Source organism: Aulonocara sp. 'chitande type north' Nkhata Bay, linkage group LG12 (genome assembly GCF_057382095.1).
Source record: "Aulonocara sp. 'chitande type north' Nkhata Bay isolate Kocher_YH1m ecotype deep benthic linkage group LG12, A_spYH_male_GT1.1, whole genome shotgun sequence".
Taxonomy (NCBI): Eukaryota; Metazoa; Chordata; class Actinopteri; order Cichliformes; family Cichlidae; genus Aulonocara; species Aulonocara sp. 'chitande type north' Nkhata Bay.
The window spans coordinates 16,799,603-16,814,301 of record NC_141355.1 but is presented as its reverse complement, the minus strand read 5'-3'; the positions used below and the strand labels follow the sequence as shown (position 1 = coordinate 16,814,301).

At 39.8% G+C, this 14,699-nt stretch overlaps 3 protein-coding genes across 4 annotated transcripts; 1 reads left to right on the top strand and 2 right to left on the bottom strand.

The window, feature by feature from the left end:
• Nucleotides 1-343: 343 nt before the first annotated feature.
• nfu1 (NFU1 iron-sulfur cluster scaffold homolog (S. cerevisiae)) lies at nucleotides 344-6,475 on the bottom strand. The gene is made up of 8 exons (XM_086313880.1): nucleotides 6,317-6,475; nucleotides 2,984-3,084; nucleotides 2,622-2,757; nucleotides 1,478-1,544; nucleotides 1,267-1,384; nucleotides 1,093-1,156; nucleotides 819-993; nucleotides 344-692 (listed from the first exon to the last, which is right to left on the bottom strand). Exons 1-8 carry the CDS (start codon nucleotides 6,373-6,375, stop codon nucleotides 660-662), a joined length of 753 nt encoding a protein of 250 aa, XP_086170006.1. The 5' UTR covers nucleotides 6,376-6,475; the 3' UTR covers nucleotides 344-659.
• lg12h9orf78 (linkage group 12 C9orf78 homolog) lies at nucleotides 6,438-10,249 on the top strand. Its single transcript, XM_086313878.1, has 9 exons — nucleotides 6,438-6,616; nucleotides 6,777-6,836; nucleotides 6,955-7,006; nucleotides 7,127-7,197; nucleotides 7,279-7,356; nucleotides 7,538-7,735; nucleotides 7,900-8,036; nucleotides 8,117-8,221; nucleotides 9,782-10,249. Exons 1-9 carry the CDS (start codon nucleotides 6,540-6,542, stop codon nucleotides 9,877-9,879), a joined length of 876 nt encoding a protein of 291 aa, XP_086170004.1. The 5' UTR covers nucleotides 6,438-6,539; the 3' UTR covers nucleotides 9,880-10,249.
• On the bottom strand, nucleotides 10,131-14,453 carry med22 (mediator complex subunit 22). Of its 2 annotated transcripts, none has more exons than XM_086313881.1 (5): nucleotides 14,319-14,453; nucleotides 13,947-14,100; nucleotides 13,203-13,283; nucleotides 12,566-12,774; nucleotides 10,131-10,944 (listed from the first exon to the last, which is right to left on the bottom strand). In XM_086313881.1, the coding sequence occupies exons 2-5, from the start codon at nucleotides 14,067-14,069 to the stop codon at nucleotides 10,752-10,754; spliced, it is 606 nt and encodes a 201-aa protein (XP_086170007.1). In that variant the 5' UTR covers nucleotides 14,070-14,100; nucleotides 14,319-14,453; the 3' UTR covers nucleotides 10,131-10,751. The 2 variants fall into 2 exon arrangements, with proteins under 2 accessions (XP_086170007.1, XP_086170008.1); XM_086313882.1 differs by having other exon boundaries at nucleotides 14,329-14,421.
• Between the last annotated feature and the right edge of the window lie 246 nt (nucleotides 14,454-14,699).

The window sequence follows — 14,699 nt, the reverse complement described above, 5'->3', positions numbered from 1 at the left end:
AATTTTTGTGGAAAATACCCACTTTCTATTTTACCTTCTTTTGGTCGCTCTGTTCATGTGTCACCACCCTGGATCATCTGACCTTATTGGTAGTATCCTTTTATGCCGCACCAACCCTCTGCATGTCCTCCTCTTGCCTGGCAGCTACATCTTCAACAACCTTTGTCCAGTATATCAACCATCCGTCCTCTTGTGTTTCAACTGCTCAACTCGAGCTGTCCCCCTGACGTACTCATTTGTAGTCCTGTCCATATTGGTCATTGTCAATGGGAATCTGAGCATCTTCAACTAGGCCACTAGTTGGAACACTTATGTACAACAAAGCAGACAAATGGTCACAAAATATTATAACAAACTTTATTTATACACATATAATATACTGATTTTAAAACTAAAAGGCTGCTTTTCTTGCTTGACAGATGTGGAGTAATAAATTATTCCAGTCAGCTGTTCCTGTGACTGGGCTATTCTTGTTAAATACTGTCACTGTACAAAAAAAACCAAACAGCTGGGAAACAACACATACGAGATTACATCTGAATTGATAATGGTGACCGTTTCTTTCACACAGCTGTGCTATCAAACACATTTTATTGCAACTATTGCTTGCATTAAAGTCGGTAGCTGGTAGAGACAGGAATGTGTATGATTTCAGTGGTTCAGACTTGAGCAGCCTCCTCCTCCTCCTTCACCTGGAAGACACGCATAAAAGCTCTTTACAGCTCAAGTGCTGAACATGAAATATAAATCAAGATGTCAGGATTAACATCTTAAAAATTAACAGTGTCCTAAAATCAAATGAGAGAAAGACAACAAACCTGTTCCACCGATTCAACCTCAGGTACATAAAACTGTAGCATGTTTTGGATGCCACTCTTCAAAGTCACAATTGAACTGGGGCAACTGGTGCAAGAGCCCTGCAGCTTCAGTTTAACAATGCCATCTTCAAATCCGCGGTATAGAACATCTCCCCCGTCCTCTTGCACAGTTGGCCTGACAGAGTGAGAACATTGACTTGTATTAGGCAAAAAACCCAAAAAGCATAGGAAGCAACAGGCCCTGAGGTCATAGTGCACCTTCATGAGTAGTTACCTTATTCGAGTCTCTAGTAGTTCTTTAATCATAGCAACTACCTCGTCGTCGTCGTCTGACGGTGCTGAAAGGAGAGGCAGAGATTGTTGTTCCTCAGCATTCAAAGCAGCTTGTTATTTCTGTCTAAGTTGATGTTTTAATAATGGGTAGACCACAGCTGTTTGAAAACCATACCTGTATCTGGGCTTGGCTGGCTGTCCTCGTTTACAACAGGAAGCCCGGAGGTAAAAAAGTCCATAATGGTAGCAAACACATCAGGCTTAATTACCTTCCATTCCAAATTTGGGTCAGCCTAAACGAAGAAGGATGAGAAACCAACCTATTCTTAGTTGTGGTATGCCAAGCTGTGCCAGTGCCAATTCTTACAAACTGGGCATGGCTTTACCTTTGTGATGGTAATAAAGTCAGGGCCCAGGAACACACTCTTGACTGCATCGATCCTAAAAAGCTGCCTGAAGACAATCACTGAGGTTTTATTACGCCACACTTAAAGATTCATCTTACACTTAATACAGAAGGTTGTGCAATGATTGTAACAAATAAATACACACATATAGACGTGCAAATTGTGTGCAGGTATCAGTCACATTTATTAACATAATATTTTAATGGGAATAGAATTAGAAAATAATATTTCTGTTCAAAATTGTTGCACCGCAGTGTCATAAAGATCAAGTAGAGGTAAAAGTGTTACACTGAGGACGTGAATCAGCAGCGTGCTGGGCTGTGAGAAGAGAGGTCTACTGTTTCTGTGCGTATCAGAGGTTATACCTTTTTTATATTTGGTAATAATAAATGTTGCCTTGGTTACTGCCCTACCAACAAGGCATGTACTGGTAAATCAATCTTGTCATGTGACTAGCAGAAGTCAAACTATTAATCCATTCTTCTTCTGGCTGCTCCACAGTGGATCATCTGCCTCCATCTCCATCGTTCTCCACTGTCACACTAATGTCCTCCTACATGACATCCACCAACCTTCTCTGGAGGTCCACCTATTTTCCTCCTGCCTGGAAGCTGTATATTCAACACCCTTTGTGCAGCATATCCACTATCACTTCTCTGCACATCTCACTTCCCTAACCCTTCTCTGCACAGACCATCTCAGCCTTGCCTGGCTCTCCAACTTTGTGTTTAAACTGCTCAACCTGAGCTGTCCCTCTGACATGCTCATTCTGATCCTGTCCATCCTGATCACTCTAAATAAAATATTTAGCATCTTCAACTCTGTCATCTCTATTTTTTTTTGTTTGTTTGTTTTTTGTCAGGGTCACTGTCTCCAAATTATACATCATAGCAGGTCTCACTACTATCTTGTAAAATGTCTCATTCACTCTTGCTGCTTTTCCTCTGTCACAAATCACCCCTGACACTCATCTCCATCCACTCCACCCAGTCAGTTATTTCACCTGTCGTGTGCACTGTCCACCGCACTGACCGCATGTATTAAAACTCATCTACCTACATCTGTTATGCTAAGATGACTGTTTGACATCAGGCATTTCTCTCAGACCAGTAATCTCACATACCTGGCTAGAGGTGAGCAGTGTGCCTCACGAGGGCCCGCAAAATTCATAGTTCCTGTTTCAAGAACTGTCCGGCCAGGCAGGAACTTCATGCTGTTTGGATTTGGTGTATCCTGCGTCTGCACAAACATGGTCCTTCCTGGGAAGAGAAAAAACAAAGAAGAAGAATGCAACATAAATCACCTTTTTTCATTAGACGGTGTCCTTATTTTGTGCAGCAACTCTTTACTTTATTGAACTGCAAGGCTAATGTCACGTGTCCTACAGGCACCTGCTCAAACAGCAGCTGCATCTATTGGGTTCAAGACAATCACTCCAGTATTAACACATTCAATGTTACACATGTGATTATTCTGAATACAAACCAGGAACAATCCAGATGGGGTTTGAGGGCCATCTGTTTGAAACTCCCGTGGTATGTGAAGGCAAGTGTAATCCAGTGCTCTGAAACCCACTGACAGCAAGACTGAAAAATGCAGCAGATGAAGACATTTAATACAGCCCAGCTCACACTGATAAATGAATGGTGTTAGAAATCAAAATGTCAAGCACCCGTGCCAGCTCACTTCATCTAATGCCTTCCTCTCTGGAGCGGTGAAATAATGATTTCAAAACATGAAGGTGTGGTGAGACTAATCCACTAAAATGATTTGGTGCACAGTGTTTGTACAAAACTGTATTACAAACTGTTGCATAAGGCAACACGTAAAACAACCAAAGGGGTCATGCAGAGCTTAAAACGATACACTGTGCAATCAGTATTTGTCTTACTTTAGCCAAGGAGAAAGAACTGTCTGTATCATTTCACTGATAACTAAAAATTTATTTATTTTTATAAGACATTTGAATTACAAAATAGAAAACACAGACATACACTATACAATTACAGGCAAAAATGGCACTGTATATGATATGCAAGGAAAGTGGACAACAGCAGAAATCTGTCTGTTACTTTTATTTGGTGTTAGATTTGCCTGAACCTGCTGATCTGCTGGGATTTTCCCAAACAACCATCTTCAGTGTTTAAAGAGAATTGTCATAAAGAGAAAATATCTGGTGAACAATGGTTCTCTGGGCTAAAGCACATTGTTAAGGTCAGAGGTCAAATGAGAATGAACCTGATACAAATTCAAATGCAAATAACAACTTATTACAACAGAAGACCTTATCCAAATGCAAGACACATTGAAGCTTGAAACAGATGGGCTACAGCAGCAGAAGAGCACACTGTGTGGCACTCCTGTCTGCTAAGAACAATAAACAGGATTAACCAAAAATTGGAAAATGGAGCACTGCAAAATCGTTGCCTGGTCTCATGAATTTTAATTTCTTTTTTTAAACAATATTTTTTTATTAAGAATTTTTCTTTTATACATATAAACAAAAAAAAAGAAAAAGATTACAGTTGATCTGTACATTCGGGATTAGGGATGGGTACCGGTGTTCTGACATAAACGGTAGTAACCAGACCGAAAAGCAGCGCACATTTCGGTGCTTTATTTCGGTGCTTTTTTTTCCTGAGCTGTGATACACTTTTAGCCAATCATTTTACGTTTCCGAGGATAGTAGGCGGGGCCAGGTACGTACGTTCTGTTAGAGCAGAGCCACAGATTAAAAATGTCCAAGGCGAAGCGGTCAAAAGTCTGGCTGTACTTCATAGCAAAATATGCAAACTCAGCAGCCTGCAACAAGTGCTTTAAGCTGATACTGTGATACTGTCAAAGGAGGTAACACCAAGAATCCGATTAAACAGCTGGCGACGCATAGCGGTTTTTTTTTAAACCCAGAAATGCGCCGTATTTGATAGCTTGCTGCGAGACCTCACACCGTGCACGTCGGGTGGGTTGCCAGTTATCGGACCCGGAGCAACATCCCCCAAAAACCCGAAGAATAGAGTCCTGGCCCCTAGCTCTGCCAGTGTAGCAGAAATGATGAGGATGATGATGGCAGCAGCAGCCGTTCTTCTCTGCATGAGTAGCTTCATGTTGTTCGTGTGTAATTTACGTTGAGTAGGCTAACCACGTTATTACATTAATGCATGTAAGGTGAACTAGCAAACATCATCATAGCTACATGCGGCTGTCCTCTTGTTTGATGGCAGATGCTCCCTTCACCCTGGCCAAAAAGGCTAAAATGACCAAAGAAAAAGTGGGAAACAGCTAAACACGAGAGGTTTTGGACAAAGTTTGTGTTTTTTCCATTGTTTAAGCACTGCTTCCAGCCAAGAGTGATGCCATATATGCCACATAGCTGCAGAAAAGGCACACATTGTTATCTTTTTACAAAAAAACAACAACAGCTGAACACGAGAGGTTTTGGGACCAATTTTGTGTTCTCTGTTCTTTAAGCACCGGTTCGAGCACCGTTTAAGCACCGGCACCGTTTCAAAAGTACCGATTTGGCACCGGTATCGGATAAAACCTAAACGATACCCATCCCTATTCGGGATGAATTTCAATTTCTGCAGCGATGTTTGGATAGTACGGTCAGATTTGTCATGGCTCCATCCTGCCTTGTATCAATGGTTTAGGCTTCAGGTAGTGTAGCAATCATGCAGATTTTTTTCTTAGTATACTTTGAGCCCCTTATTTCCATCTGAGGATAAATTGGGAATACGTGGAATGACATGCTGCTCACCATGTACATCCCTTTGTGAAAGTGGTTATAATGGCTTGCTTCTTTAACCCTTTATTTACAAGTGCTCTTTAAATGACAGTAACTGTTTCCGTTTTTGTTAAAGACATAATTCAAATGGTTCCAGAAGAAGGAGAAAACAGGCTTCATGGGATACTTAATTTATCATGGTAGCACAGGAAATTCACAAGGTAAAAAACAAACAAGGGCCTAAATTTTACCAAGTGAACTTCACATTGCCTTAACTCCTCAACCATTTTGGTCATGTCATGAAGAATTGAGGCAGTTCTTAAGGCAAAGGGGGTCCAACCCAGTACTAGAAAGACGTTTGTAATGACGTGTCTGAGTGTATAAGACCGTAGAAACACCAGCAGAAAGTTATTTTAGTTTTGCCTTTTGTAATTAATTGTTATTTATATTTTGTTTTGATGTTTTAATCCAGTTTAGTTTGAGTTAGTTTACAGAGTGAGTGCAGATTGGGTTTTTTTTTAATCACTTATTGAATTAAGGGCATATGTCAGAGGCAAGATTTAGTAAAATCAGTGCAGTTATAAACTTCTTAGGTGTAAATAAATATATCTACGAAAGCCTGATAAGGCAGTTTAATTTTTTTAAACCAAGTTAAGCGATACTAAAACCTGTAATATTTTTGTTAACTATAATAACTGCAATAACTTATGGATATGAACTGTCGAGAGTAACGGTGTCCCTGTGTACAACTCGGGATAATCCAGAAAAAGCAGATTAGAATCGGGCTAAAGTTTTAGCACTTGTGCAACACAAACAAAAAAAACCCATTTTTTTAAGTTTGCAAAGGTTTGTTGTGGTTGATACTGACGACTTTAAAGTGTTAATAAGCGGCTGTACGGTGGAGACGTTTAAAGCAGTAAAACATCCCCACACCTCCCTGCTCTGTAGCTGACTGCGTCACTCCGCCTTTTAGCCAGCGTGCTACCGTTAGCCTGCCTGACCCTGATGCTTAACATGCCGACACATTCATGCACACATGAAATAAAGCAAAAACAGAAAACAATGCAGATATAGATAAATACAAAACAACTTACAGACGAGAAAGTCTTGCTGAAATACCCAACAATCTGCCGACCTGCCTGTAAGTCGCCATGTTTGTTATGGTTATCTAAACACGACGGAAGTGGCGCGGTAAATAAGGGGACGTGACGCACTATTATTGTACATTTGTTCGTCCCCCCTCTTATTCCAGCAGCAGCTACACTCAAGTCCAGCTTCTAGAAAACTCTGAAATAATTTTGTGTTGTATCTAAAAATATGCCGTGTGGCAAAAACTTTAGAAGGAGAAGGGACTCGTCCGATGTGGAAGAGGATGAGACCACCGAAGAAGTCAGGTAGAGCCATCCGTTTAACCACAGGAATTAAAAAAAAGCCCTTTAGAGTAATGCTATGCATGCTAATGCTAATCGCTAAACGCAGATAGTTTGTGGTCGCATTTCATACAAGCTGCCCAGGTAATGTGTTTGCAATCGTTTGTGTTTCATGGATGTTTAGACATAAGTTGGAAGAGGCTAAAGAGCTACAGAGTTTGCGCAAACGACAGACCGGAATCAGGTAACGTAAATAAATCAAACCACGAACACGTTTCATCCTGTTACTTTACATGAAGTTTTACAGTCTGTGGTTTGAGCAGTTACAATCACAGTTTTTTTTAAATATTTCTTTTATTTAGTGTGACCGCCTTGTTGGTTGGAGAAAAACTTCCACCAGAGGCTGAAATTGAGGTAGGTAGTCAGTTTTGTAAAATATATATATATATTTTAAATTGTAATATAGCTTCATTAACCAAGGTGTTTTGTTTTTTGAACTAACGTTTATTAACATTATTTGATTATTCCGCACAGAATGACCCATTTAAACTGAAGACTGGGGGAATTGTTGACATGAAGAAAGTGAAAGACCGGAATAGAGACATGTAAGTGAGTTTTTAACTATTTTTAGCATAATTGCTCTAAGCTGTGCATTGATATGTCATCATTTCATGTTATGTATTCAGGACAGAAGATGAGACAGACCTGAACCTGGGGACGTCTTTTTCAGCCGAGACAAACAGAAGAGACGAGGATGCAGATATGTATGTGTGCTTTTTTTTTCTTTTTTGTTGTCCCAATGTCTGATTCTTTCCCCTCCACTTTAGTTAGATATAGCACAAATTACTTAGAAGAGACATTTCAAATCCCCAACATTTAGGACACAATTCAAGATACCCTCACACTTGTTTACAACATGGTTTTATCATAAATTTATCCTCACAGGATGAAATATATTGAGACGGAACTAAAAAAGAAGAAGGGCCTGGTGGAGGCTGAGGAGCATAAAGTTAAAGTGAAGAATCCAGAGGACCACCTGTACGAGCTGCCCGAGAACATCCGAGTCAATTCTGCCAAGAAGACAGAGGAGATGTTGTCTAATCAGATGCTGAGTGGCATCCCTGAAGTTGATCTCGGCATTGAGTATGTACCGAGAATATTCTAGTAATCATCTACACTTATTTTAGACTCAGCAAGAGGAGTCTTTTGACTAAAACTGCATTTTTGCATGAGATATGGCATGAACGAATGCTGCTTTTTACTTGTAGCTTTACTAATGCAACTTGTGTATGTAATTTCTTTTCTAGTGCAAAGATAAAGAACATTATCCAGACAGAGGAGGCAAAAGCAAAGCTTTTGGCAGAACAAAGAAACAAGAAAAAAGACCACGGCACATCATTTGTACCCACGAACATCGCTGTTAACTACGTCCAACACAATCGATGTAAGTAATCTGAAGAGAGCGAGATATTCCACACCTAAATTAAAGCGGATTATACTGATCAAGCTGACTTTTTCTTTCAGTCTATCATGAGGATGCAAATGCACCGCAGAGACACCACAGACACAAAGAAGAACCCAAAGCAAGACCGCTGCGTGTGGGCGACACAGAGAAACCAGGTCCAGAGGGTAAGAGACTACAGATACGCTCACTGCTCAGTACACAGAAATAGTTCTATAACAGTTGGATAAACAAAAGAAAATGGGTGGGTGGAATCACCCCGGCGAGCAGGCAGTATGGACACTCGGCTTTGTGACTTTGAGATCAAGGTCAGAGGTCAAGTTTTCTGAAAATTATCTTAGCAATTTGGAGATTTTATCATCTCATAATTAGAGATGGACCGATCCGATATTACGTATCGGTCCGATACTGACCTAAATTACTGGATCAGATATCGGACAGAAATAAAAAATGTAATCCGATCCGAAGTATCATAAAATCACCTCACAAAACGCGCTACTTGGCGTAACCCAGCTCGGTGCGTCGGAGCAGTATATGTCACGTGATAGAGCGGCTATTGTCTGCGAGACCTGTCGGGGGCCATGTTGGGCATTAACAAGGAAAGGGGGGGCGCAAATAAATATTTTTCTTTATGTCATTTAAAAACTTTGAATAAATAATTATCTGAATCTTACAACAAAAGTGGTCACCTGATTAAATGTATAGAAATCCATTATTGTATATAGTAACTATTAGGTCTAATATACACCCTAGTAAGCTATAGTACTTTTTCCTTTGGGAAGGTACCATCTGTGCAGTCTGCAATTCTGTTGAAGAAAGATGTTGAATCTATTTAAATATTGTAGAAAAATAATTGATTATTGTGCATTTGTTTTACACTTGCATTAAATTAAAGTTGATTACATCGATTAAGGGAGGGGGGGGTGGTTCCCTAATATTTTTGCTGGGAGTTGGCAACCCTAGTAATTAGGTAGGTAAGTACTCTTTAAAATACCAGAATAGGGAGGATGGTGTTGGTTTAAATTTATTAGATTGATCAGTGTTGCTGAACTATAAAATGTTTTGGGTGGAGTGTATTTTTTGCATACAGGTATAACAGAATAGCTTCAGTGTCTTTTTTTCAAACTTGAGTATGAACTTATACAAAATACAGCAAGATATTTATAAAAAACAGTTTTGATTACAAAATACACTGTATCGCATTCATATCGGTATCGGCAGATATCCAAATTTATGATATCGAATCGGACATTAAAAAGTGGTATCGTGCCATCTCTACTCATAATGACAATAATTTCACAGAATCAAGAAAAATCTCTGCACACGAAGTTAGAAGGCTGTGACCTTGAGACCCTCATGAAGCAGTAAATTAAAAACAGGCATGAATCTGTAGTAGGAATGACTGCATAGACTCAAACACTTCAAAAACATTGCCAACTCAAAATTGAATAAAGTCTAAGTTGAAGTGGAAAACTGTCCTGTGGGCCAGACCTTTCAGAATGTGAAACTCTTGTTTTAAGTCACTGTCACTTGTGCATTTCCAAAAATATTTCTCAGTTTCAGGATTTTCTTCTTTTTATCCAAGCTAGATACAAACTGTATTACAATCATTGCATTTAATTTACTTTCAATGGTATCCCCCATTTGCTTGTGTGTCTGTGTGGGGATTTATTGAAAATCTTTTTGAAACCTTTAATCTGATTTCTAACTTATTTGTTCATCCACAGCTCCGTCACCACCAAACTACCGCAAACGTCCAAACAATGAGAAGGCTACAGATGACTACCACTATGAGAAGTTCAAGAAGATGAATCGACGATATTGATGTGGATATATATAAAACCATTTTAAACTCAAGATTGGACCATAAATCATTTGAGGATCCCAAACGGCTTTTGATGGCATAGCTCTAACATCAGGGCCACACCGTGTAATTATTGTATATAGCTCCTGCTGTTTGTCTGTATACAGTACAGTTGTTAATGTCTCAGATGATTTCTTTTGCTCAGGATTGTCTTAAGTTTAAAAGACAGGAATATGTTAAGGATGCAGATTCTGGTCTTAAACTGGTCAGGATTTATTTTTATTTTTTTAAATCGGTGACTTTTCCCTTTTTAAGTGTCCACTGTTACATGTTTAGCTGTAGATTTGTGTTTAAAGATTTCAGAAAAATAAATAAAAAAAAGAACCAAAAATATTGTAATATTTGATTTAATCTGATGTGCAGTTAAATTAAACAGACAAAAGTAAACCAATGCCATTCTTAAAAAAAAATAAAATACATTTAATGCAAAGTCTAACACAGGAATATAAAAAAGTACTTGAGTTTCAAAGGTGAGTTTAAAGTTGTCTTCATTTTCTTTTACTTCTTTTACTGAACGTGATTCAAGTCTAGACTTTTTACAGTGGAGTTCTTTATCAAATATATCTTCTAGTTTGTAACTAGGCTTGATGCAGATCTTGGAAAGCAGCAGTTGCACTTAAGAGCCTACCACTCAACACAAGCATTTTAGGTGGTTTAATACAACAGTCTCTTATTTTTGTGATGTGTTAATCCAAAAGAAACCATTCATTGCAAAGTTTAAGTCCAGTTTTAAAGTCCTCGATACAAAAAAGTAGCAAGTCAAACAACGGTTCACAAGCTATAACTGATCCAAACTGGGCAAAAGCAAACCGACAGGTGTCCCCCTTTCCTCCTCACGGTTTCTCTACGGAGGCGGTCCCGTGTCCGTTAAGGTGGTGCTGGGGGTTCGTCTCCTGAGATGGAGGCCCGTCCACGTCCTCGCGCTCCCCGTGCGTAGAACTGTTGCTGCTGTTCGCGGAGGCCCAACTGTCTCGACGGCGGTAGGCCTCGCACAGAGGCAGGTCAGTGCTGTCCCACTGACTGTAGCTGTGCAGAGCAGAAACCAGCAGGAGGCAAAGAATCAGTGCAGCACAGAAAGAGAGGAGCAGACGAGAGCAGCAGGTCAGAAACAAGCACAACCAACTCAGAGAGGAGCACGTGAAAGCACATTTGATAGAAGCACAGAGGTTATGCAGAAGCACCAGAAACAACTTAAACATAAAACAGCAATTTATTCATGTGTTACTATTTAGAGGGATGACTGTTGATTAAGCTCAGCAGAAGGGTGAGAACAAGTGCTGATGGATCAGAAAAGCAGAGCAAGTGCACCGAGCATGGCAGACCCCAATTTGGCATGATGCAAACAGAGCTCAGAGACACCTCTTAACACTTGATCACAGAAAACAAGACAAACTACTTCAACATTTTGTCTCTACTTTATTTCTTAATCATCCTGGGTCTCTAGGAACAGCGGGCAAAACCTGGTAAACATGTACAACTGCACCGTGCGACTGTGGCTGACACTGATGTTAAGGTTACACCTTTTAGATTTTAGGGACGGAATGAAAAACATTATTGTGGAAACTCTAAATAAATACCAGCAAACGTGTGTGTTTAACTGCACAGACCATCCTTAAAATATAACACAAAAGGCCATCACAACTTTATTTGACTTAAATACTACATATAAATAATCTTAAATTGATTAAAATGATACTTTTACACACAGAAAAAAAATATCTATAAATCCATATAGCTTTAGGACTTTAGATGTATATACGTGTTCTTTGTAGCACCCAGCAAATTTCAACAATTCATCGATGGATACAACAGCAAATCAAGTGCTTTAAATGATAGATTTTTAATAAACTTTGTTCATTCTTTTCATTTTTTTCTATTACTATAAATGAACAAGGAGTTCTCAATACTAAGATTTATAAATGCTGAATCTCTCCTGTCTACCAGATAATGTTGGGTAAACATCTCTCTAGGCCAGGCGAGGGGAACTCCAGGCCTCAAGGGCTATATCAGCTCTGTTTGGATCAGGGGCACATCTAAAACCTGCAGGACACCAGCCCTTGAGGCGTGGAGTTCCCCCACCCCTGCTCTAGGCCATCAGACGCTGCAGACTAGTTCCTAGGCAGTGACTAGTTGCTCTGCTGTGATTGGGTAGTTTTTAAATCAGACTGCCTACTAATCACAAGGGACAATGAAAATATGAACAAGATCTTTTCCAAGAGCTTCATCAGTCACCTATCCATGAAACAACTAATCACAGCAGACTATAGTGTCTCTTCTAGTTGATTTGATCTAGCACTAACCATTAGAAGTAAAATCAGTAAATCTACTGTTTTTGGTTCCAAAGTGCTGATATTTAAGGGCATGCCACTTTAAGACTGAAGACCTCCCTCTAATCATCTCTTATAATGATTTCTTTTAAAAAGGTCAAGGCACGCACTAAATAGTAACAATGTAAAGGCGCTTGTGGTGAGATGAGGTTCATTACAAAGACCTATAACAATTTTGATGAAAGGCTCAGTTTAGACACTGTCACAAGCCCTTCCCAGGGCTCAGTGTAAATGGTGAAATGTGAAACAGCGGTGCTGGGAATGGGACGACAGAGGCGCAATGGGATGAGGGATGGGGGCAAGTATGAGCCTATTTATACCTGGAGGAGTAATATTCTTCCTCTAGCTCATACAGGTCGATGGCAATCTCGTCACGGAGTGACATGAGCTTCTTGTCGCACTCTTCCTGTAGCGAGCGGAGCTGCTGGTTCTGCAGGCTGATGGCGTCGTTCACGGAGGGGAAGTCGTTCAGAATTAGGAACTGCTTCAGGTCAGAGACCAGCTTCATGAGGGACTCGCCGGCACGTACCTGGCACAGAAACATAGAAGAGGGGAAGCAGGTTTGAAAATGATCATAGTGATGACTTGTTAAAATGTCAATTTCTGCACAGAAAAGATTTTTCGCTAAGTGTAGAAACCGATTCATTCACAGGGCTGTAATGCGTCTGTCAGTTACATACAAACTACAACATTTCAATACAAAGGATACTGCAACAGTAAAGTGCAGCCCCAGATGTGACTCTTCGACTAGTGCTAGTGCACACATCAACATGTTTACAGTAATATGATAAATTACATGGATAATATGTTAACCTTTCATTCAAAGGAGTCTTTCTTGGAAACAGATGTAACCAGCTTTGGATTTTTTCTTCCCCACAGGTAACAGAAATAAATAACAATAAAGCCCTGAATATGTTGCATACGAGTGTGTTGTCAGGCGTTTTCTGCAGTACTTACAATGTTGGCTGCTCTGACATGCATCTCATAATGGTCCTGCTCTGCCTGAGTAGGTCGGGATACCTGTGTCTCATCCTCAATCTGGACAAAGAGATAAGTGGTAGAATATTATACTCGTCATAATGGTGTGTTGTATTTGGTCCACTTAATCAATGTAAACCAATTTGAAACCAATAAGTGACATTTAAACAACACTAAGCTGGTACTAAGGGATGTAAAGTGTGGAAAGAAAAAATATTCTCCACACCATTACACCACCAGCACCAGGATGGATCCATGCTTTCATGTTGTTTACACCAACTTCTGACCGTACCATCCAAATGTCATGGCAGAAATCGAGAGTCCGACCAGGCAATGTTTGTACAATCGTCTGTTGTCCAGTTTTGGTGAATATGTACAAACTGTAGCCTCAGTTTCTTGCTCTTAGCTGACAGCAGTTCCGTCCAGTGCGACTTTCTGCTGCTGTAGCTCTTCTGCATACCTCGACTGTAGGGACTGGTTATTTTAATTACCAGTGCCTTCCTATTAGCCTAAAATATTCTGGCCATTCTTCAGGCATTAACACTGCACCTTCACACAGAGAACTGGCGCTCGTTGGTGCTCGCTTTGAACTTCAGCAGGTCGCCTTTGCCACATTATGATGTTCAAATGCGAGTAACAAGGCACGAAATGAGTTGTGACCAGCTCTGATTGTAGTAAAAACACGAAAATACACAAAGAGGGAGGTGACAGTATGTCTGTTACCTTTGCTGTCTTGACTATTTCTGTAAAGTTGTCCATAATGGAGCGGATGTCATCTTTGAGCCTCTTGTTGTAGTTTTGCAGTAGAGTCTCTTTGCTCTGAGGAAGCACTCTCTGAGTAGTCATCGTGCCCGGGTAAACACACACCTCACGTCACCTGTGTACACCGAAATAACACACGCGGGCGCCTTTAGGCGATAAAGTTTACAATAAAACAAAAAAGGCTAAACACATCATCAACGAGCACGCAAGTAGCTAGCACCGAAAGGCGCGTGCTTTCAAAACAAAAGCGAAGTCTCGCTCTCAAACAGTTTTCACATCTGTACCTGTATACGAATACACTTTAGTACGGATTATTGAATTACTGTTACATACCGTTTCTTACCACATATTCTACAATCACTTTTGTTTTCATGTAAAACAAACTCCTACGTTAGCGCCTCCTCCTTCTCTTGAAATTTGTGTGCTCACATCCGGTATCTCCCTGTAACACCGCACTCTACCGGTGCCTCCGGTAATTGCTCTCATGAATATATGAATATATGAATATATGAATATATATATATATATATATATATATATATATATATATATATATATATATATATATATATATATATATATATATATATATATATATATATATATATATATATATATATATATATATATATATATATATATATATATATATATGAATATGACCCTCAAGCTCCCAGGCCTCTGGTAGAGGACCCGAGCTTGAAGGATAAACCG